The sequence below is a fragment of the Carettochelys insculpta genome, chromosome 29, assembly GCF_033958435.1.
Source record: "Carettochelys insculpta isolate YL-2023 chromosome 29, ASM3395843v1, whole genome shotgun sequence".
NCBI classification, from domain to species: Eukaryota; Metazoa; Chordata; order Testudines; family Carettochelyidae; genus Carettochelys; species Carettochelys insculpta.
In genome coordinates, this window is record NC_134165.1 from 2785295 (window position 1) to 2809084 (window position 23790).

The window sequence follows — 23790 nt, forward strand, 5'->3', positions numbered from 1 at the left end:
GCCACCTCTGATTTGCATATCTGGTGGGGTGTGCCCAGGCTGGGGGGCTTTCCCCAGGGAGCCGCTTTGGGGAAGCTGAACTGCAGGCAATCCCAGCAGATGAATCAGAAGCAGGCTGGGACAGGCCCTTTGCAGCCTCAGCCAAGTCGCCAGGTGGGGCTGGGCTGTGTTCTGAGTCCCACTTTGGCCTTTTGGTGCTGGGGGTATTAGTGAATGACAGAGAGGTAGAGGATGTGGTGCAGCAGCTGTGGGGGGGAGGCACATGGGGGCAGGTTGCAAATATTTTGTGTACTGGGACTGACAGGCAGGAAAAGCGGGTGGTGTTAGCCAGGGCACTGCTGTGCGGAAGCTCACAGCACTAGGATCTAGATTGGTGTTAGCCAGGGCACTGCAGTGGGGAAGCTCACAGCACTGGGATCTGGATCGGTGTTAGCCAGGGCACTGCTGGGGGAAGCTCACAGCTGCATAGAGAGATACCCCCCACCCTTAGCCAGGCCTTATCCTGGGCCGGCATTCAGGAGTCCCCTCTAACCTCCTGCCCGCTTCGCCTCCCCACAGCGGGCCTGGAGCAGCTCCGGCCCCACGCAGCCCGGTGCGGAGCTGCGGAGCCTGCAGGGGGCGCTGTCGGGCAGCCCAAGCCGCCAGGCGGAGACAAACAGCGCGAAGAGCAGCCGCCAGGGGGCAGCACAGCACAGGAAACCGCGTCACTGCCGGGCAGGGCCCGTTAACCCTTCACACGCCAGCCTGGGCCACCGCTGCTTCTAGAGCCCCCTCTCGGTTACTGTGTCCCTTCCCTAGTGCTGCGAGCTGCCTCACAGCAGTGCCCTGGCTAACACCAGCCCCATCCCAGCGCGGTGAGCTTCCTCACAGCAGTGCCCTAGCTAACACCAGCCCCATCACAGCGTGGTGACCTTCCTCGCAGCGGTGCCCTGGCTAACACCAGCCCCATCCCAGCGCGGTGAGCTTCCTCACAGCAGTGCCCTAGCTAACACCAGCCCCATCCCAGCGTGGTGACCTTCCTCGCAGCGGTGCCCTGGCTAACACCAGCCCCATCCCAGCGCGGTGAGCTTCCTTGCATCAGTGCCCTGGCTAACACCAGCCCCATCCCAGCGCAGTGAGCTTCCTCGCAGCAGTGCCCTGGCTAACACCAGCCCTGTGCCAGCACTTCCTTGCAACCCATGCCACCAATTGCAGGAATGACAGTTCAGGGAGTCCAGAGTTGCCTGTCTGAACATGGGCAGGGACCCTGTGGAGCTGGGGTGAGCGGGGCCTTGGTGCCTGTGACTGGGAATGTTTGCTGACATGGGGACATCTCCCACTGGCAATGGAGCTGAGATCCCTTCAATCCCCTCTGCTGCCCTGTGGCCTGTTTGGTGGTGATGCCCCCCAGACGGGAATGGCCCTGTGCCGTGTTCCCTGTGGTGGGGGAAGCAGGAGGCGGCCTTTTGTGGCTGTGCAGTTACTTCCCCATGGCTCTGGACAACTCAGATCCTGGCTGAGGTGGAAACCGCATGTCAGCCGAGACCGAGCTCTGCTGGGCCCCACCGTAGGCTTCCCTGTACCCAGCTCTGCTGGTGCCCCTTGCTCCTGACCTGCAGCCCTCTCTTCCCAGCTACGCCCAACAGCTTCAGTCCTAGGCTGCAGTCCTACGGGGACCCTGGTGCATTAGATTCCCTCCCCCCACCACATTCTCATCTACCCAGGATCCGTGGGGGAGCCATTTCTGTGGCTATTGGCTGTTCCTGGAGTGGAACGTGTCACCGGATGCTGTGACTCGGGGCGAGTCAGACACCAGCTGCTCCCAGCATCCCCAGCCTGTGGGGGGCAGTGCGGGGTCACCCTTCCAGCATCGGGGCAAGGCTGCCTTCCCAGGGCTTGGCCCAGGAAGGGCTGTAGCAGCGGGATATGGACTGGGTTGGGGGCAGGGATAAATAAACTGCCCTGGCCCGGCCCACCAGCAGCCCCAGTTGGCTGGGCTATGTGACCAGCTCCCTCACAGGCCTGAAATGGGTCAAAGGAGGTGTTCACCCCCTCACATCCACTGCCAAGCCCCATCGCCCGGTGCTGACATGCAGCCACCTCTGGGGTGGGGCGCAGCAACTGATTGGCAGAAGCGCAGCAACAACATGTGACAGATGAGGACAGGAAGTGAATAACCCTGGGTCCGGTAGGCACCTGGGGAGGAACGTCAGGAAACAGGAAGAATGGAATTAGCCCAGTCGGTTGGTGTGTGGCTGGGCCAGCGGGGTCACGCCCCAGCACGCACAACGTGCGTCAAAGGCAGGCAGCGTCAGCACTCGCGGTCACCTCCACAGCGCCCCTAGTGCTGGGTTGGGGAAGTGGGTTGGCACTAACCACTAGGGAAGAGGCCCCCTCCAGCATCACCGTGGGGCAGGACCCAAGCAGAAAGTTTTCACGCCCAGTATCAACTTGCAACACGGGCTCCCTCCCACACACAGCACACAGTCTGCAGCCTCAGCTGGGCCCCCGGGCCCCCACAAAGAGTACCCTCCACCCCACGCCGGGTGCCCTGCGGGGGGGACATGCACTGAGGCTAAGGGGAGACCCTGGAGCAGGCCCAGCTGGTCTGTGTGGAGGGGTGGAGCCAGGCTGGCAGACATGGGAGCAGTGGGCACCGCAATCATAGGAGCCCCGGTCAGCCAACGCCCAGGACATGCCGCCAGGGAGCCGGCTGGGGCTGTCTGCGCGGCTGGGCTCCTACCTGCTCATTAACTTAGGCTCTGTAATGACCTTTAATCGCCTCTAATTACCACCCAAGCTGGGGCGAGAACCAGGCAGGGAACCAGCAGCTCAGACGATGCTCAGGGAGGGGGGACTCAGAGACAGCGGGGACCAGCCAGCCCAGTGCAGGGCCATATGCCGGGTGCACGGCTGCCCGGGGGTGCATGCACCCATAGAGACGCAGGGGTCTCTCCTGCCGCCAGCTGACCTGAGATCGAGCACCAACTCCCAGACCCGGGAGTGGGGAGCTGCTGAGGTCCTGGAGGGCTGGGGGGTTGGGCCCTGAACCCAGCTGCTGCTCTGGCATGAGATCCTGTGCCCCATAAATCTTCCCCTTGCCCTCTGAACACCCCCTGAGCACCTGCACATGAAATGAGTTTGCCAGGCCTCAGCCCAGCTGCCAGTGGGACAGGAGCCCCTGGCACCCAGGGGATGCTGACAACCAGTGGGGAGACCTGTGGTCTCAGCCCTAACCCAGGGGTTGTGGGGAGCCGCAGGATCCCAGCCCTGTATTTCAGCATCTCTCTTGGGAGTGGTAGGGTGCGGGGAGGAGGGCGGGGGTGGCCACAGAGGCACCAGGGTGAGGGTGTAGCTGCACTTTGCCCCATGGGTCAGAGCAGCCTCCAGACAAGCAGCACTTGCGGATCCTGCAGGGAAGGGGCAAAGGGGGAGCATTTGCCTCCCTGAACCCTGCCCAGGCCTCACAGCCCACAGGCCTGGGCCAGGGAGAAGGCCAGGAATGGGGGGGGGAAGCAATGGAGGGAACGGGAGAGAGAGAGGGGAGGCCTACGGGGGCGGACAGACAGACAGTGGGGTATGTACAGGGACAGACAGAGATGGATGGAGATGGATGGACAGGCAGATGGGTGCGTACAGGGACAGACTGACAGGTGCATACAGGGACGGACGGACAGAGGGGCGTGTACAGGGTCAGACTGACATGCTAGTCCTTATGGGGACAGGCAGACAGACATGGAGGTGTGTGCAGGGACAGACTGACAGACAGGTGTGTGCAGGGATGGACAGACAAAGGGGTTGCACAGGGACAGACCGACTGACAAGTGTGTCTGGGGGCAGGCAGGCAGACAGACAAGCGGGTGAATACAGGGCTGGACAGACAGAGGCCGGCAGGCTCTGCCGCGGCAGGACTGTCTGACCTGGCTGGGAGGCCCATGCCAGTGACTAGCTGGGGCAGGGCATGTTTTGGGGCACAGGCCGGCGTGGAAGCACTCTGTCATGGGGAAGTTGTTATGGGAGCAACTCCCCCCACCCCTGCATCTCACAGCTGTTTCCCTGGGAAATTCCCACCCTGGGTGGTGCCCCCCACCCCCTTCAGACGCCCAGGGCCATTGGAAGGCCACGGCGACCTGGTGCTGGATTCCAGGAAGGCAGCTGGGCTCCGGCCCCGGCTGCTGGGAAGTCTGGGAGCCGTGACTCACACGCTGCCCCCCGCAGCCTGGTTCCCTCCCCCAGAGAAAGAGGTGTGTGCCGCACAGCTTCCCCCCAGACCCAGCCACAGCTGGGCAGCTGCCAGGCCCAGGCTGTCTTTGAAGTGGTGGCACTGGGGCCCGAGTGTGTGTTTACATCATCTGGCAAGATGCCGGGGGTGGTTTTGACGGGTCTGGGGCAAAGCAGGACTGGGGAGGGCTGTGGGAAGCTGGGGAGTGGGAGGTCAGAAGGAGGGGGGGAGTTAAACTAATGGAGCCAGGGGAGCTAGGGGGAAGCAGGCCAGTGGGGGTGCATCTTGGGACCTGCTGGACTCCGCCTGGGAGCTGCAAGGACCCACTTCTATCGCAGCCCCAACCCAGTGTAAAGCCTGGCTGAGCACACCCCCCGACATCCTGCAGTGCCAGCCCCCTGGCCTTGGGTGGTGGGAGCAGGGCATGTGTCCGGGGGAGCTGTGGGTCTGGGGTGGGTGAGGCTGTGGTCACGGTGGGGGATGAGGGAGTGTGAGCTGCCAGCCTGGGCGGGGGTGTGGTTTGTGTGTTGTCAGCGTGCATACTGTGGGTTGTATGGTGTGCATGTGTCTTGTGGGTCTCCACGGTGTGTGTGTTGTGCCCCTCGCACGTGTGCATCTGTTGCAGGCCAGTGCACGTCTGCGTGTGGGCCATAAGTGTAGGCTGCCAGGGGGGGCTCTGGGCTCCATGGATCTGCATGTGCCTGTGTGCGTGGCAGCGTGTGTAAACGAGGTGGACGTGTAAGGCTCATGCCGGACTGTGTGAGTCTGGGAGCATCAGCGCACCTGAGTCTGGCTCTGCGTGTGTCACTGTGGGTGTGTGTGTGAATGTTTGTGCTGCTGGGTCTACGTGTAGGGCTGGCTGTCAGCCTGTGTCACCAGGGGTCTGTGTGCGAGTTGCCACAGGTCCAGGTGTGCTTGCTGTGGATGGGTCTGGGTTCTGCAGTGGGTGACTGCGGGTCAGTGTGTGGGTCACTCTGGGTCTAGATGTGGTCACTCTGAGTGTGTGTGAGTTCTGGTGTCAGTCTCTGTGGTGTGGGTGTGGATGGCTCCGGGTCAGCGTGTGGGTCCAGGTGTCATGTGTGAGTCACTGTGGATCTGGGTGTGGGTCTGGGTGTCAGTCTGTGTGTCGCTGTGGGTCCAGGTGTGGATCAGTGTATGTCTGCATGGGTCAGTGGGAGGGTCGCTGAATGTCAGTAGGGCACTTGTGGGTCTGGGTGTGGCTCACTGTGGGTCACTGGGGGGGTTGTGGATCAGTGTGTGTCGCTGTGGGTCACTGGGGCGTTGTGGGTCAGTGTTTCGCCGTGGGTCACTGGGGGAGTTGTGGGTCAGTGTGTTTGTTGCTGTGGGTCACTCGGGGAGTTGTGCGTCAGTGCGTCACTGTGGGTCAGTGGGGGGGTTGTGGGTCAGTGTGTGTCGCTGTGGGGGTTGTGGGTCAGTGTGCCACTGTGGATCAGTGGGGGGTTGTGGGTCAGTGTGTGTCACTGTGGGTCACTGGGGGAGTTGTGGGTCAGTGCGTCGCTGTGGGTCAGTGGGGGGATTGTGGGTCAGTGTGTTTGTCGCTGTGGGTCACTGGGGGGGTTGTGGGTCAGTGTGTCGCTGTGGGCCTCTGGGGGGGTTGTGGGTCAGTGTGTTTGTCACTGGGGGTCACTGGGGGAGTTGTGTGTCAGTGTGTCGCTGTGGGACAGTGGGGGGGTTGTGGGTCAGTGTGTCGCTGTGGGTCAGTGTGTTGCTGTGGGCCTGTGGGGGGGTTGTGGGTCAGTGTGTTTGTCGCTGTGGGTCGCTGGGGGGGTTGTGGGTCAGTGTGTCGCTGTGGGGGGTTGTGGGTCAGTGTGTTTGTCGCTGGGGGTCACTGGGGGAGTTGTGCATCAGTGCGTCGCTGTGGGTCAGTGTGTTGCTGTGGGTCACTGGGGGGGGTTGTGGGTCAGTGTGTTTGTCGCTGTGGGTCACTGGGGGGGGGTTGTGGGTCAGTGTGTGGCTCGGGCCCCGCGTGCGCACGTGCCCCCCGCTACTCGCAGCCCGTGCGTGTCTCGAGGGCAGGGCAACGATTGGTCCCCGTCCCTGTGACGTAGATGGCGCTCGGTGACGCCAACGCTTAACCCCTCGCTGCCCGCGGGGGGTGACGTGCGACATCCTCCGAGGGGTCCCGGGGTGGGGGGTCGGACTGCTCCCGCGCTTCTCTCCGCACCAGCCATCCGCGCCCCCCGCCCAGGGCCCGGTGGCGGCTCAGGGACCCAGGCGTCCGAGCCGGAGCCCCACCCCGGGATGGCGCAAGGCGTGTCGCGCGCCATCACCATGGCAGCAGCTGCTTCCGCCTTTGCCTGGCAGCTTCCACGAGCTTCCGCCCACCGGGAACAAAGACACTTCCGGTGCCGGCGGGGGGAGGGGCGAGGCGGGGACTTCCCCCATGACACGAGCTTGCCAGGACTCAGCCCAGAGCCAGCAGCTTCTCCCCTCCCCTCAGGCTCTTCTGGGGCGAGGAAGCGGGGAGTGGGGGCTGCGTGCCCCTGGGCCGTCCCTGCCTCCCCGCCCCAGCGTCTGACCGGCCGGCCCCTTGAGGGTGACTCACCCCCAGCCAGACACCCGCCGCGGGGGATAGTCCTACAGCCCCTCTGTGCCCCCCCAGTGACTCAGCCGGGGCAGGGCAGGAGCAGCCTTTTCTCGTGTGACCCATAACCCCCAGTTTCCTGGGCTTGGGGTGACTCGTGGGGTCACCCCCCCATCCCGCTCCATCCATCCCCACTGCCAGCCTAGGTCCAGCGCCCCCCCCCACCCCAGCACATAGCAGCAGCTGCTGACAAGTCCAGGGGGTCCACCCAGCCCCATATGTCCCATAGGCCCGCCCCCACATAGGCCTCTGGGCCCATCCAGTCCTTTATTCCCCCAGCTGATCCATCCTGCTCCCCCTCTGCCCTCCCTGGTGAGCCCCTGCTCCGCCACTGCCCCCTACGCCTGGCAGGAATCTTGGCAGGGGGAGCAGTGTGTGTGTGGAGGGGGGAGTCGGCCCAGCTCACCCCGCCCGCCCCGCCGGATCCACTTCCCCGCTGCGGTTAGCAGACAGGATGTGCCGAGTCCCAGTGCTGGGGGTGAACTTGGAGAACTCAGTGCCCCCTCCCCCTGCCACTGCCCCCCCTTCCCAGGCTCTGCAGCTGCTGCTGGGAAAGGGCGCGGAGGCTGCAGGGGCCGGCCTTGGCACTGGGCCCTGGCGCATATCCCTTCCCTGGGCAAGAGGCTGCAGCACTGCCGTGATCCAAGCCCCACGCAGGGCCTGCTGGCAGGGCCAGCCCCACAGTGCCCAGCCATCCCCTACCCCACAGGGGCACCCCCCGGGAGGTGGGATATTTTCAAGCCCTGGGGCTGGAGGAGAGGGGAAAGGAAGCAGGATGGGGGGACTGGGACTCGGCAAAGGGCTCCCACTCTGCATGGTGGGTGGTGACCCCAAAGCCCCCAGCTAACACCCAGAGGGTTTCCGCTCCAGCCCGCCTCAGTATTGTAAGCAGTGTGTGTTGTGGGGAGGGGGCGGGGCGCTGCAGTGGGTGCTGGGGGGGGGCGCTGTGCTGAGAGGAGAGGGTTCAGTGTGGGGCTCCATGAGGTGGGGGCAGGGGGGCTCAGTGGGGAACTGTGCTGGGAGGAGGGGATTCAGGGGACACCATGAGGTGCAGGGCAGGGGGTTCAGCAGGGCTCAGTGGCGTGCTGTGCTGGGAGGAGGGGGCTTGGCGGACACCATGAGGTGGGGGGCAGGGGGGCTCAGTGGGGTGCTGGGCAGGGGGTTAAGTGGGGGGCACCATGGGGTGGGGGGCTCTGGCCCAGCACTAGTGGAACTCCATGCCAAGGGGCGGACAGCAGGGGTCTCTTCCTGACTTCCTACCCCATTCCAGACCCCGCCCTCAACCCTCCCTGTGATTTCAATTGGACGCAGGCGGCTGCTTCACTTCCTGTCCCAAACTGTTGCGTCTCGTTGCCGGGCAACCAGCAAACAGCTGGCCACACCCCACCCCAGAGGCACTGGAGGAGGGAGCTGGGCATCATTAGCCCAGGCACCCCACCCCAGAAGCAGCTGCATCCCCGCCCCGGGCCAGGGAGTCTTTTCTATTTATCCAACGTTGAGTTGGGAGCGGCTGGACTTAAATGCTGACTTCAGCCCACGGGGACCCAGCCTGCTGCCTCAGTTTCCCCACCCTGCACTCCTAACGCTGCCCCTTCCCCCCTCCCCCTGCATCTTCCAGCCTGTTCCCATCTGCCTCTTTCTATTCCTCTTTCAGTGCAGGGCAGATTTCGTCAGCGCCCGTTGGTGGGAGCTGGGCCCATGCAGACTTCCGCAGCAGCATTCCAGAGGCTCGTGGTTAGCGGGGGTGGGGGGGGGCGGGAAGGGGACAGTCAGGACTCCTGGGTTCTTTCCCCAGCTGTGGCAGGAACATAGCTTGGCTGTCTTGCCTTGTGGGGGAGTCCTGTCCATTCAGCTTCTTCCCACTGTGCCTGTGTTGGAGGGTATGGGGTGAAAGCCGGGGGGGCTGAGCAAGCTGGGGTGGAGGTGTACACAGCCAGGGGTCTGAGCAAAGGCTCGAAACCCACAAAGGCAGCCTAACCTCAGCCATTCAGAGCCGCCTTCCTGTGCCCCAGCCTCAGCCGCGTTCAGAGAAAGACCCAGCTTCCAGGAGCCGCTGCCGGGCCCAGCCCTGCCCCCAACTCAGCCTTGCGCTGCACGCAGCCTGCACCAGCCCAAGGGGGTTCCATGCTGCGGGAAGCTGGTTGTGGGGCTCAGCGGCGGGCTGGGCTGTGGGGAACAGGTTGGGGGGCTCAGCTGGGGGCGCAGCTCCACTGCGGTCTCACCATGGCCCTGGACACGCTGCACTTTCGGGGTGTGGGTGTCTGTCCTCATTTGCTCCTTCCTTCCTGCACCCCCCTTTCCTTCCTGCAGGAGATATTCCCACAATGCATCACTGCTGAAGCCCCTCCCTCCTCCCCCATCCTTGCCCTAGCCCACAAGCCTGGGCTGCTCCCAGCCCTGCCCAGAGGGAGGCGCCGTCACAGGAGCCCTGGGGCACCTGGAGCGGGGGGGTTCGCCCAAGGCCGGCCCCCTCCTGTCCTGGGAGCCGGCTGGCAAGCCTGACTCAGCCAGCAGCAGTGGGGCAAGGGGTGAGGCCAGGATGCAGCTCACAGTCCTGACCGGCGGCCGCAGTCCCTGGAGTTTGTAGCTGCCAGAGGCCCTGAAGTCCTGGAAGTTCTGCCCCTCCCAGGACATGCGTGCGGGGTTCTGTGACGCATACGTGTGCTGCCCACCTGCAGGGCCTCTCACGGACATGCGTGCTGCCTACCCGCCGAGCATCCCAGGCACGTGACGGACAGGCGTGTGGCATGCAGCACACATGCGAGGGGGATGCAGCACACATATGTACATGTGAGACATGTACGAGCAGCACACAGGCAGGGCGAGCACCATCCTCTGCCTCCCCCAGTCAGGCAGGGGCCCCCCAGGACTAGCACTCTCTGACTTTCTTCCCTGTCTCAGGGATCCCCCCTCCCCAGCCCTCAGCCCCACATGTCCCCAGGGGCCGGAAGTTCGTGCATCGAAAGCCTGGGTGGTGCCGGAACGGTTAAATCCGTTTTCTCACCCGGCATGGGTGACACGAAGCGAGAGGTGCAGGAGGGGGGCTGCGGCTGGCGAGCTCTGCTCCCTGTTCCCTTGATGACTCAGCTCAGCTCCAGCGAAGGTTGCTCGGGGTTTGGTTGTGGTCAAGAGCGAGAGGAGGGTTGGGAGCAAAAAGATTCCCGCAGGCTCCCAGCTCGCTGCACTGAGCACTGCACCCAATTACCCCATCACTGCACTGGGCATCTCCACTGCCCTATCTCACTTCACCGAGCACTGCACCCCATTGCCCCAGCTCACTGCACTGGGCATCTCCACTGCCCCACCTCAGCGCACTGCACTTCATGCCTCCAGCCCTTCCCCTGGCTGATAAAGCACCTTAGCCAGTCTCCCAGCCATGCACCCCATGACCTGCCTCAAAGCTCTCTCCCCGCCCAGGGCAGTGGGTTCACTTGGGCTGGTTCCCAACATGGGGAATTGCAGGATCTGCCCCCAGCTTCCCCCCTCCAGCGGATGTGAGCTGCGCCCCAGGAACGTGGCTGAACCCGTCAGGCTGGTCCCTGCCCCCAGGTCCCGGAACTTCATTCCCTAGTTCTGAGCCGGCTGGGGGTGAGCTGAGACATAGGGTGGGGAATCCCCAGAGGATGGAGCAGGGCAGCCAGTCTGGAGCAGGGGTGCCACCCTCGGGGAGACCCCGGCCTCTGGTGGCCTGGGGCAGACCCCGAAGCAGGGATCTGCCAAGGCCTTAGAGGGACCCCCACCATGCCAGGGACCAGCCCCGCTCAGAGGATCACTGGGGCTTGGACTCCTGGGTTCCATCCTGCAACTGTGAGGGCAGTGGGGTCTAATGGCCAGAGCAGTAGCAGAGTTGGACTCAGTGGTCCTCTCCTGACTGGCTCCAGCACTGGGTGTGCGGTGAGAGGCTCCTGTTCTGACCTGAGGCTGTGCAAGGGAAATCTCAGGGGCACTAGTAACGGAGAGGAAGCCGTGCTAGTCTATACACTACCAAAACAAAAAGCAGTCAAGTAGCACTTTAAAGACTAGCAAAATAGTTTATTAGGTGAGCTTTCGTGGGACAGACCCACTTGGGTCTGTCCCACGAAAGCTCACCTAATAAACTATTTTGCTAGTCTTTAAAGTGTTACTTGACTGCTTTTTCTCAGGGGCACTGTGTGTGTGGCGCGGGGGTGGTCTGACAGTAACCTGGCCTCCTTCCCAGCAGCTGAGATCCAGGTGGTGCAGGGAACTGGCCGGGGGGCAGGAGGTGGGGGTGGATACTGGCTAGCACAAGTGAAGTGATCAGGTCAATCAGTTCAGACATAGGGGAAACTGGGGCTGGGCTGGATAGGGCTGTGGGTCAGAATGAGGGGCACCGGCAGGGCTGGGGAGAGCCCGGGGCCGGGCTGGCAGGGGCTGCGGTCAGAGTGAGGGGCACCGGCAGGGCTGGGGACAGCCCAGGGCTGGGGTGGCAGGGGCTGCGGGGCAGAGTGAGGGGCACTGGCAGGGCTGGGCTGGCAGGGGCTGCGGGGCAGAGTGAGGTGTACCAGCAGGGCTGGGGAGAGCCCAGGGCTGGGGTGGCAGGGGCTGCGGGGCAGAGTGAGGGGCACTGGCAGGGCTGGGCTGGCAGGGGCTGCGGGGCAGAGTGAGGTGTACCAGCAGGGCTGGGGAGAGCCCAGGGCTGGGGTGGCAGGGGCTGCGGGGCAGAGTGAGGGGCACTGGCAGGGCTGGGCTGGCAGGGGCTGCGGGGCAGAGTGAGGGGTACTGGCAGGGCTGGGGGGAGCCCAGGGCCGGGGTGGCAGGGGCTGCAGGGCAGAGTGAGGGGCACCGGCAGGGCTGGGCTGGCAGGGGCTGCGGGGCAGAGTGAGGGGCACCAGCAGGGCTGGGCTGGCAGGGGCTGCGGGGTAGAGTGAGGGGCACCGGCAGGGCTGGTGTATTTGAGCTGTGACGAGACCCTCCCCATGTGCCCCCAACTTCGTCTTGGTTCCAGTCACTATCCGGCCCCAGAGCAGGCGGAGGTGGGGGGGGTCATTCCTCTTCTATGGGGAGGGAGCTCAGCTGGGGAAGCCAACTGCCTCTCCCCCAACTCAGGCACTGCCCCACACACCAGTCCAGGCACCTCATGGGAAATGGCTCCATCACCAGCCCCAGGCTTCCTGGGCAGCCAGGGCAGTGGGGGCTGGGAGAGCAATGGGGCAGCATGGCAGGGTGGCTGGCTGGGTCCTGACTCTGCCCCACAACTACTAGACCCCCTAGGTGAGGGTGGGGCAGCAGCCTCTAGTCCCCCCCAAGGAGCTTCCTGCCCAGTGAGGGACCCCACACGGGGCCTGCTTGACAGGCTGCCCTGGGCAGAGACCCAGGAACTTGTTTCACTCTGTGACCGCCCCAGGGGACTAAAGGTGGGGCTGGGAGCCAGGACTCCTGGGTTCCTCGGGCAAGGCACACAGAGCCACCCCTGGGCCGGTGGGGGCTGGGCATCTGAGCCCCCATGGCACAGCAGTGGGCAGACCCTGGAACACAGAATGGGTCCCCCAATACCCAGACCCCTGGTCCAGGAGCCCGTCCTGCCCTGCCACCCAGGGAGGAAACATCTGCCTGGGCTTTCATCCTCACATCGGTGGGTGGGGGAGACACCCCCTCAGCCCCGACGTGATGCCCCGACGGCCCCTCCCCTGGCCTCCACCACCCATCACCCCTTCAAGAGTCCCTGGGGGAGGGCATCTGACTGCCACCGAGCTCCCAACCCTGCACCCCCAGCAGGGTCCCCATGGCCAGGGCTCCCCCAGGGGCCTTGGGGGGAGGAGATCGGTACAGATCCAGCAGGGCTCCCCAGCCCCTTTGGGGTCCAGTCCTCAGCTCTGGAAGGGGAGTGGTGTCCAGTGGGTAGAGCCAAGGTTGGGGGGAGGGCAGGGATGGGAGACAGGACTCGGAAATGCCATTGGCTGAAGGCAAACCCCTCTCCCTGGCCCCCCCGGTTGCTGCCAGCCCCTCCCTGCCCCCCACCCACCCTCCCACCAGGGCTGGGAGCCTGACTCCAGGGGTGAGTCACGGGATATTTATAGGGAAGAAGAAGTCAGGCAGGAGGGAAAAACACACGGCCCAAAAGCCCCTAGAATCCAGCGTGGCAGTGGGTGGGGGAAGGGGATGGGAGCAGCTGATCCTCCATGGGCACAGGCTGCTGTGCACCCCCTCCCCACATCCAAACCCAGGGATGGCTGCAGGGAGCCCCAGGGGGAGCAAGGGGGGGTGCCCCATTCCCCTCCCCCCCAGTTCCTACGCCTGCTGGGGGAAGGGAGATCTGGAGCCTTGTGGGATCCCATCGGCACAAGCCCCCAGGGCCAGGCTGGCAGGGGCTGCGGGTCGGGGGTGAGGGGCACCGCAGAGCTGGGGCGGGGGCAGGGCCGGGCTGGCAGGGGCTGCGGGTCGGGGGTGAGGGGCACCGCAGAGCTGGGGCGGGGGCAGGGCCGGGCTGGCAGGGGCTGCGGGTCGGGGGTGAGGGGCACCGCAGAGCTGGGGCGGGGGCAGGGCCGGGCTGGCAGGGGCTGCGGGTCGGGGGTGAGGGGCACCGCAGAGCTGGGGCGGGGGCAGGGCTGGGCTGGCAGGGGCTGCGGGTCGGGGGTGAGGGGCACCGCAGAGCTGGGGCGGGGGCAGGGCCGGGCTGGCAGGGGCTGCGGGTCGGGGCTAAGGGGCACTGGCAGAGCTGGGGTAGGACAAGGTAGGGAGGAGCTGCAGACAGCCGTGTGGTTTCCCACTGGCACCAGGCCCTGCCCAGAGGAGATCCCTCCCTGCTGGGTTACAGGTCCGGCCCTGGCGAGAACTTGCCCATGCAGAGGGCTCAGGCCAGGACGTGGCTTGGCCGGGTTGAGCCCAGTGTGGCGCCAGCCTGGCGTAGCCTCCTGCATTGCCACATTGGGCAGGGGGCCCCCAAACTGGCTGGGCTGGTGGCATGCAGGGTGCGTGTGGGGGAAGAGCTCAACTCAGCACATTCAGCCCTTTACCGGCCACACCTGGTGCTCCCGCCCAGGAGCAGCTGAAACAGCAACAGCCCTCAGCCTGGGGCTCACTCACACTTGACCTTGGCCCCTGCCACCCCAGCGCTGCCGGTGCCCCTCACTCGCGACCTGCAGCAAATCCCAGCCTGGCTGGACAGAACTGTCCCTGACTCTGTGAGCTGGAACGTCTGGGCCTCTTCACCCAGCTGCTTCTCAGCCGGGAAAGTCCCGCTCACCCCCCCCGCCCGCCGATCCCCCAGGGAGGAACTGGGCCAGGTGCCATGGACTCAGTCCTTTAGCAGCCCAGAGCCACTGAAGCCAGCCCCCTCCAGACGCTGGGGGCTGCCGCCACAGGGAATTCGGGTGGGTGTAAGGGAGCAGAAGTGGAGGTGCGAAGGGGGGGCTATACAGAGGGGGTGGGAGCACAGGAAGGGCATGTGGGGTGTGGAAGAGATCGGGAGGGGGTCAGTGGGGGGGTGGAAGGCATTCGGGGTGCAGGAGAGAGGTTGCGGAGAAGCCAGTGGGGGCTGTTTGAGGAGGGGGGAGGGGCCTGGGTGGAGGGGAGTTAATGGGGTGAGGGGTCGGGGGAGGGGAGCTAGTAGGGGGAGGGGGACAGGGGAGGGGAGTTTGTCTCATTGGCACTTGGCTGCCACGTGGCCCCCTGGGGAAGGGGATCAACAGGGGCCCCTGGGGCCATGCGCCCTCATGCCCCCGCATTCCTCAAGCCCTGCCCTCTCCCACCACCTAGCCCCAGCACTGCCACATGTTCCCTTCCTTGCTGCTCAGGCCTGGCTGGCAGGGGTGGGAGGGATCAGGGACCCATTGAGCGGCTCCGTCCTGAGCCCGGGTGTGTCTGGGAGCCAGGGCGTGGGGCCTGGCCCAGCAGGTACAGACGTGCCCAGGTGTGCAGGGGAGCTGTGGCTGGGCATCAGCTCCTTCCGCTGCCTTATATGGGCCTGAGTCACCTGCTGAGCAGCTCTGGGCGAGCATGTGCGTGCGAGAGCACCTTGTGCAAGCAGGGGTGGGTGTGCAAGAGCCCACAGAGCGTGTGTGCACGTACACGAGTGTCTGAGACCCGCTGGGCACCCACCCATGGGAGAAGCTGCATGCGTGTACTGGCCTGTCCACACTTTTGCCTGGTGCAGTGGGGCCCCACCCCTCCCCCTTGTCTCCCCAGTGCCAGGTCTGGTGGACGTGGCTGGAGCCTAGGTGGGTCAGGACTGCTGGGTTCTAGCCCCAGCTGGGCCTCTCGTGCCTCAGTTTCCCCACTGTAACAACACAGGCAGGCTGAAGTGGGGGAAGGAATTTGCGTGCGACTTAACTGAGCCTGCTGTGGTGTCTGTTCCTTCACCCGAGCTCTGTGGGTGGGGCCACAGCCTGGCACAGCTCCCAGCCGCTCTCTGCTCCGTGCCTGGCTCTGCTATCGCCGCTCCCTGATAACGGCCCAGCCCATCCCATCCCACCACTGGCAGCTGTCTGCAAAGCAAACCCGTCTGGGCTGCTTATTTCCTGTCCAAACAATCCCAGCCTCTTGGCCTTGTCAGGGCACGGCCCACCCTGAGTCCCTCGCCTTAATCCTTGGGAAGGGCCTAAACCGATACACAAGCCCCACCCCAGAGGTGGCTGCATCCCAGAGGTGAGTGACAGATACCCATATACACAGCTCTGGTGTCCCACCCCAGAGGTGGCTGCATCCCAGGGCTGAGTAACATTGTCCCATCCCAGAGGTGGCTGCATTTCAACACAATGTGATACAAACTGTATCTGGCTTTGAGCAGGGAGGAGTGTGGGAGGGAACAGGCTTGTGGGAGAAGGTTTACCAGTCCCTGGGGGACCTCAGAGCTGTTCCTGCCACCTTCAAGCCCAGCACACTTCTCAAATGAAGGCACCAAAGGCCCTTTCCCAGATAGGGAAGTTGAGGCACAGAATGGGGAAGTGACTCACTTTGCTTCACACTGTGAGTCAGTAGCCAGGCGGCCAGGAATAGAACCCAGGAGTCCTGGCTCCCAGACTGACCCCTAGATTCTCGCCCACTACATCCCACTCCACATCCCTCTCGGTGCTGGAGATAGAACCTAAGAGTTCTGGCTCCCAGCATGCCCAGCTCTAACCACTAGCCCCCACTTCCGCTCAAAGAGAGCAATAGAACCCAGGCAGTCTGACTTCCACCTCCTGCTCTGACCCTGAGCTCCCACCCCCTTCCTCAGCCTGGGTTAGCCAGGATCCCATGCCCAGGGTTCCAGCCCATCAGCTCCTGATGCATGTTTCAGTTCTTGCATACATCGGCTCTGTATTCAAATGCTGTGTGCTCTGACAGTTAAATATGGCAGCTGTGTGTGGACCAAAAGGCATGCACGTGATCCCGCCAGCCCACCTGTCCTCTGCTCTTAGCAGGCACAGACTGGGTACCAGCCTCCGTTCTTAGCAGGCACAGACTGGGTACCGGCCTCCGTTCTTAGCAGGCACAGACTGGGTACCAGCCTCTGCTCTTAGCAGGCACAGACTGGGTACCAGCCTCCGTTCTTAGCAGGCACAGACTGGGTACCAGCCTCTGCTCTTAGCAGGCACAGACTGGGTACTGGCCTCTGTTCTTAGCGGGCACAGACTGGGTATCGGCCTCTGTTCTTAGTGGGCACAGACTGGGTACCGGCCTCTGTTCTTAGCAGGCACAGACTGGGTACCGGCCTCTGTTCTTAGCAGGCACAGACTGGGTACCGGCCTCTGTTCTTAGCGGGCACAGACTGGGTACCGGCCTCTGTTCTTAGCAGGCACAGACTGGGTACCGGCCTCTGTTCTTAGCGGGCACAGACTGGGTACCGGCCTCTGCTCTTAGCGGGCACAGACTGGGTACCGGCCTCTGTTCTTAGCGGGCACAGACTGGGTACTGGCCCGTGCTCTTAGCGGGCACAGACTGGGTACCGGCCTCTGTTCTTAGCAGGCACAGACTGGGTACCGGCCTCTGCTCTTAGCAGGCACAGACTGGGTACTGGCCTCTGCTCTTAGCAGGCACAGACTGGGTACCGGCCTCTGTTCTTAGCGGGCACAGACTGGGTACCGGCCTCTGCTCTTGGCGGGCACAGACTGGGTGCCGGCCTCTGTTCTTAGTGGGCACAGACTGGGTACCGGCCCGTGCTCTTAGCAGGCACGGACTGAGTGCCGGCCTCTGTTCTTAGCGGGCACGGACTGGGTACCGGCCCATGCTCTTAGCGGGCACAGACTGAGTGCCGGCCTCTGTTCTTAGCAGGCACAGACTGGGTACCGGCCTCTGCTCTTGGCGGGCACAGACTGGGTGCCGGCCTCTGTTCTTAGTGGGCACAGACTGGGTACCGGCCTCTGTTCTTAGTGGGCACAGACTGGGTACCGGCCTGTGCTCTTAGCGGGCACAGACTGGGTACCGGCTCGTGCTCTTAGCGGGCACAGACTGGGTACCGGCCCGTGCTCTTAGCGGGCACAGACTGGGTACCAGCCTCTGCTCTTAGCAGGCACAGACTGGGTACTGGCCTCTGCTCTTAGCAGGCACAGACTGGGTACCGGCCCGTGCTCTTAGCGGGCACAGACTGGGTGCCGGCCTCTGTTCTTAGTGGGCACAGACTGGGTACCGGCCTCTGCTCTTAGCGGGCACAGACTGGGTACCGGCCTCTGCTCTTAGCAGGCACAGACTGGGTACTGGCCTGTGCTCTTAGCATGCTGCAGTGTGCTCTTCGCAGACTGCACGGTTCTGTATCTGGCCTGCAGGAGATTGTGCTCAATACAGATCAGATGCTACAGTATTTCATCAGCCAACAGGCTCAGTCATGGCGGAAGCCCTGAGAGGGCACTGCCGTTCCCAGAGGCTGGTGCGGGACGCAGGAGGATGTGCTGACCCGCTGTTGCCGACTGGGCGCGCTGGTGCCCAGACCAGGTGCTGCAGGGTCTCCGTGACCTGAGGCCTGCAGGGCAGCTCTCTCTCGCTCTGTCCCAGGACACACTGGGCCCCAGACCCACAGCTGCGATGGAGGGAGTGGCCCCACATCACCCTGCCTGCACCCCTGCGTCCCGCCCCCTGCCAGGGCAAGGATGAGCCAGGCAAACAGGCAGCGGGTAAAGGCCTGGGAGCTCAGGACCGCCTCTTCCAGGGCTAGAGGGAGGGCAGCTGGGCCAGCCTGGCACCATCAGTGCCCCCCCACCTGCCTTCCCCTTCCAGCTGGAGAGATCAGGGAGGATCCATTGTAGACACCTTCCCTCCAAACTGAATCCCACTCTCCCAGGCTCCATTGGCTCCCCAGGCCCCCCCCCGGGTTCTGTACCCCACCCCCCGGGCTGACATCACACCAGGAGCCAGGTGGGGACCACTGGGAGGGGCACGGCTCAGTGATGGGGTCCCCCAACAACCCAGCCCTTCTGGGGGGCCAGCAGGCAGATCAGGGGCCTTGGGGCCAGCAGGGTGGCCATGGGTGCTGATGGAGACGTGCAGGCGGGTGAGTGTTCACGTGCACATTTTGTCAGTGAGTTCACACATGTGCAATGAACACACTGCAGCATGCGAACAGCATCGGCCAGTACCCAGCAGGTGCATCTTTGTGTGTCTTGACTGGTGTGTGTTGCTGTATGTCTGTGCCTTTCTCCTATTGTGTGCAGGTGTAATGACACATCTGTGTCTTGCTGTGTGGCTCTCTCTGTGTATGTCTCTGTGTGCTGTTGTGTGCCTACAACTGGGTGTTTTGTGTCTCTGTCTTGGGGTGTGGTTGTGTGTGCCTCTGTCTCAGGGGCTGTGTGTGTCTGTGTCAGTCTGTGCATGCCTGTCTGTCATGCTGTGTGGTTATATGTCTGTCTTGGTGTGTGGCTATGGGTCTGTCTCTGTGTGTGTGGTTGTGTACTTCTGTGTGTGTGTCCACGTATCATCTTGGGGTCTTCAGGAATGTGCGTGTGTTGGGTGTGCGTCTGTCTCTGGGTGTGGTTGTGTCTCCGTGTGTGTCTGGGTTTGTGTGTGTGTGGTTCTCCATCTGTCCGTGTGTGAGCGTGTATGGTTGTGCTTGCCCCCGTGTGTGTGTGTGTGTGTCCGCTGTGCGTGGCTGTGCGCGGCTCTGGGAGTGCGTGTGTGACTGTGTGCGCGTCTCGCTGTGTGGCTGTGTGTCTGGGGGTGCGTGTGGGCCCGTCCTGGCGTGCGCGCCTCCCCGCCCGCCGCCCCCGGCCCGGCCCGGCCCGGCCCCGCCCCGCCCCGCCCCGTGACGCGCGGCCCGGCCCGGCCCGGCCCTTCCCAGCACACACGGGGCTGCCTGGCAGGCGCGTGGGGGCGGCCGGGCCGGGCGGGGCGGGGCCGGGCTGGGCTGAGCCAATCGCGGCGCGTTTCCGCCCGCGGGCGCTATAAAGGCGGCGCGCCGCGCCGCCCGCAGCTGACTCAGACAGAGGGAGTTGGAGCTGCCGCCGCGATAGCCACCGCCTGCGCCCATCGCCAGCCGCCTCGCGCCGGGTACGGTACCGCCTGCGCCGCCGGGACTAGCGCGGGGCCGCGCTGCGGGCCAGGAGCGGAGCCCTTGGCAGCGGGGAGGGGCCGGGGTCTGCCCCAGCCCAGCGGTGGGGCGCCGCGTCGGATCTGGGGTCGCGGTGGCTGACGTGTGCGCAGATGGAGCAGCCCTTCTATCATGACGACTCCTTTCTTTCCGGCTACGGGCGCGCAGAGCTGAGCGGGCTGCTGGACTACAAGGCCCTGAAGCAGAGCATGGCCCTGAACGGCGGCGGTGGCGGCTCCGAGCCCTACCGGGGCCTGAAGGCGCCTCTGCAGCTCCGTGGCCCGGCTGGAGAGGACGGGAGCCCCTTCTTCGCCCCCACCGGCCTGCCCGAGGCGGGCAGCAACTCCTCGCTCAAGCTGGCCTCGCCTGAGCTGGAGCGGCTCATCATCCAGAACAGCAACGGGGTGATCACCACCACGCCCACGCCGGGCCCCTACTTCTACTCCCGTGGGGCCACGGAGGAGCAGGAGGGCTTCGCCGACGGCTTCGTGAAGGCCCTGGACGACTTGCACAAGCTCAACCACATGCCCCCGCCCAATGTCTCCATTGGGGCCGCCGCCTCGGCCGCTAGCAGTGCCTACGGGGCCACCCTTCACCAGGAGCCGCCACCCGTCTACACCAACCTGACCAGCTACAACCCCAGCACCATGACCACCTCCTCCAGCTACCCCACCGCCAACCTCAGCTACCTGCCCCAGACCCACGCCTACGGGGGCCACACCTTGGCCACCTCCCTCTCACCCAGGGTGCAGGTCTTCAAGGAGGAGCCTCAGACCGTGCCGGATGTCCAGTCGCCCCCGGTGTCTCCCATCAACATGGAAGACCAGGAGAGGATCAAGGTGGAAAGGAAACGGCTGAGGAATCGGCTGGCGGCTACCAAATGCCGGAAGAGGAAGCTGGAGAGAATAGCCCGGCTGGAGGACAAAGTCAAGACCCTGAAAACAGAGAACGCGGGACTGTCCAACACGGCCAGTGTCCTGAGGGACCAGGTGGCCCAGCTCAAGCAGAAAGTCATGAATCACGTGAACAATGGTTGCCAGTTGCTTTTGACTGTCAAAATGCAATCCTTCTGACCCCCGCCCCGCCCCTCTATTTAAGAGACGTGTGTGTATTTGTAACTGGACTTCCTGTTGGAAAGTTTACATGAACTTTTTAGCTGGACTTTTGTTGTGTTCTCCCGCGTTGGACCAACGTCCGCATGCATCGAAGACGATTCTCGGCCGCCGCCTCGTGTTCGTTGGTTGTCCCTTTTTTGGAAGGGAGGGGTTGTGCGTTGCTTTCTGCTGGATTCAGAACTGTGTGTTGCCTACAAGCTGTGCGTTTGTGTGAGTGTATTTAAAAACAAGACAAACCAACAAACTTGCTGCACAGCTGGACAGTGCAGTGAGAGGTACTTCAGTGAGGAAAAAGCTGTAAGCTGGGACGTGTCTGAACCAAGGGGCCAGGACTTCCTGAACTTATAAGATTGCGTTGTTGGGTTGGTTCTACTTGACAGACCCGTGAAACAGTGTCAGAACACTCTGTTCTGGGGAAGAGGGAAGACCTTTTCCTTTCCCTGGTGTGTGTGGTCTTTTTTTTTTTTTTTAACAAAAGTCGTTGAATTTCTTTTTTTTAAAAGATTGTATTTGTGGGTTTTTGAATTTTTATTTAAGTAAAAAACCAATGTTCTTGACCTGCTTGCGTGAGGTTCTGGTGTTTTGTTTCAACTTCCTGGGCCTACTTTAAATTATTTCAGGCACCTGTGATGCTGAGCAGGGGTGGCAGGTCCTGTGTTTGGGTCTGCCCTGTTGTCCAAGTGTCAGGCTTATTTTTAAATGAGGCTTTCTCCAGCCCTGGATGTAGAGCTCATTGAGCAGAGGGAGTGGGGGTGGGTTGTGGTGGGTGCTGGGAGCTGTACACTGTTAACACCCCACCCCACCCCACCACTGGTGGGAGCAGGAGCTCAGACAAGGCCAGGTCCTAGCTGGAGCTTTAACCACTGAATTTCCCCTGTGTCTGGCTTTTGGGAGGAGGGTGTTTATCTTCTCCCCCCACACCTCTGACGTCAGCCTCGAGCCGCCCTCGTTCGCCGGGACTCAGTTAGAAAGCCCACTCCGCCTCCAGCGCACGGGAAGGGGGCGGAGCTGCAGGAGAGGGGAAGGGTTTTTTCCCTTCTCTCCCCCCCCCCCCCCCCTCCGCTGACGCAGGGGAAGATGCCCATGTATGGGCATTGGCTGGCTCGTGACGTGTCTACGTTCGAGCCCCCGTTCCGGGAACCCCCGCCTACTCCGCCTGCCGGGCAGAGGGGGCCCCCCTGGTTCATTTCCAGCCAAGGCGGCGGGAAGCCGGGATGGGGTTTTTCCCGAAGCCGCTGGGGGCAGGTGGCTGGAAACAGGGCGGTTCCTCTGAAACCCCGGGGGGGGGCAGCCGTGCCAGGGCGCCCCCCTACCACGCGTGAGCGTGACATTTCCCGGGTCGCCGCGTTTCCTAATTGGGGAAATATTAGGTGCATTACAGTAGCACCCTGCTTGAGGGGGGGAGGGGTTAGGCCTAGAGCGGGGTACCCAGGTCGGGGGCCGCAGTCCTGTGCAGCCGTTCAAGGGGGGTCGGGGTGAACACTTAGCCCATCACTGTGGGGGGAGCTCTGCCCACAGCGGTTCAGCTCTCCAAAGGGGTTGCTGCCCTGTTGGGGTGGGGTGAGATTCTCTTCCCCCCTGCCCCCAGGTAACACGCAAGGTGGATGCAGGAAGGGATTGTCACCTCCCATTCTACAGAAGGGGAAACTGAGGCAGGGGAGGGTGGCGTGACTGACTGTAGGGAGAGGGGCAGAGGTGGGAGCCGACCTCGTGGCCTGGCTGAGCCATGACCTGCAGAGGGCCAGGGAGCCCCGGTAGGCCTGAGCTGTGGGGAGAGCTGAGGTTTATTGGGGTGGGGGCATGCAAAGCCCCAGAGGTGGGCCACAGCCTGGACCCCTTTAGTCTTATTAGGTGATTTGGGGTGTGCTGTCTTGCCACCGGCCTGGCAGGGTGGGGGCTCCAAGGGGTAGAACAGGGGTGCTGCACTGTTGGGATTCAGGTAATGCCAGGTGGGGGGGCATTGCCCCTTGACCTAGGGCCCCCCTCCCCTTGGGGGTGGTGGGACCGCTGGGCCTCGTGGGGTGGGTCCCACTGTCTGGCTTAAAGTGGGGGAGGGGAGCCTAGCAGATGTTAACCCTTTGCTGCCCGGTGTGGGGTGTTCTGTCATTTCCCCCCTCACAGCCCGACACCGCTTCAGAGCTGGTCCCCAGGGTCCCCGAGGGGCAGAGTGCGTGGGGGCGCTCAAGGGTGCTGCCATGAGTCACACCTGACACAGGCAGCTGCCGCCAGCCCCCCCCTCCCCCGTCTCGCAATCAGGCCAGCCCCGGGCTCCCCCGCAACTGATGCGCCCGGATCACTGCCAGCCTCGCTGGGAGCGGTGCGGCGGCCGGGGCCCAGCGCTGGGTGGGACGAGGAACGGGAACAGCCTGTGCCGGGAGCTCCGGCCAGCGCGGGGGTGGGAGCAGCGCGGCCGGGACGTGAGCTGGAGCACACAGCAGCTGCCAAGCCCCTGCCCTCCTACACACACAGCAGCGCCCCTCCCCCCGCAGCGCCCCTCCCCACCCTCCCTTCCCCTGTACACACACACACACACAGCAATGCCTCCACCCCCTTTTCTGTGCAGGCCTAGTGCCCTGACTCCCCCCTCGCCTTCCATCCTGGCCCCTCCCCGGCTGGCTCTTACAGCCCCTTTAGACAGGGGTTGCAGCCCCAGCTCTCCCCCCCCCCCCCCCATACACCTCCAGCCCCTGCTGCTGCCTGGCTCTGGCCCAAGGCAGGGACCCAGCTGAGCCTAGGACAAGGGGAAGGGGGTATGCTGGAGAGCTGTGCCCAGGGTGGGTGGAGGCAGACAGGCAGTGCGGGTGGAGTGTCTGTGTACACAGCTGGGTAAAGTCTCTGCCCAACCCTGTCTGGGCACATCCCTCCCAGCCCCCACCCAGACTGGCACCAGCACCCTGCCTGGGAGCAGGGACTTGCCTACCAGCTGGTAGACAGGCCAGGCCAGCCCCCTCTAGTACAACCACTGCCTTACAGCTACACACCACTCATCCTCCAGGAAAGGGGCAGCCAACACCCCCCACTCTGAGCAAGTGTGCTGTGGGGACCCTGTTACCAGAGCAGCTCAGCCCCTAGGAGACAGAGCTGGGCTGCCTCCAGGAACAAGGCCTGGGCCAGGAGCTTCGCCCCTGCTAGGAAGACATGGCCTAGCTCAGCTTGCCTTACCCCAGCTGGCAGTGGAAGGTGAAGCCACCCCTACACCCCCAGCAGCAATGGCTGGGACTGAGCAGGGGCAGATGCTCACAACCTCCACCCCAGAGCAGGCTGCAGCCTCCAGCACTGGCTGGCAGAGGCTGCAGTGAACCTCCTACATTGCCTTGTCCTCTAGCTAGTTAGTACACAGCAGGACAGGGCCCAGCTCTCCCCAGAGGTGTGTGTGTGGGGTTGACTTGCCAGCTACCACCTCTTTGGGCAG

The 23790-nt window shown here is 63.7% G+C and overlaps 1 protein-coding gene across 1 annotated transcript; it reads left to right on the plus strand.

Annotated features, from left to right (window-relative positions):
* Positions 1-19166: 19166 nt before the first annotated feature.
* On the plus strand, positions 19167-20846 carry JUNB (JunB proto-oncogene, AP-1 transcription factor subunit). Its single transcript, XM_074979730.1, has one exon. It carries the CDS (start codon positions 19377-19379, stop codon positions 20334-20336), a length of 960 nt encoding a protein of 319 aa, XP_074835831.1. The 5' UTR covers positions 19167-19376; the 3' UTR covers positions 20337-20846.
* Positions 20847-23790: the final 2944 nt, after the last annotated feature.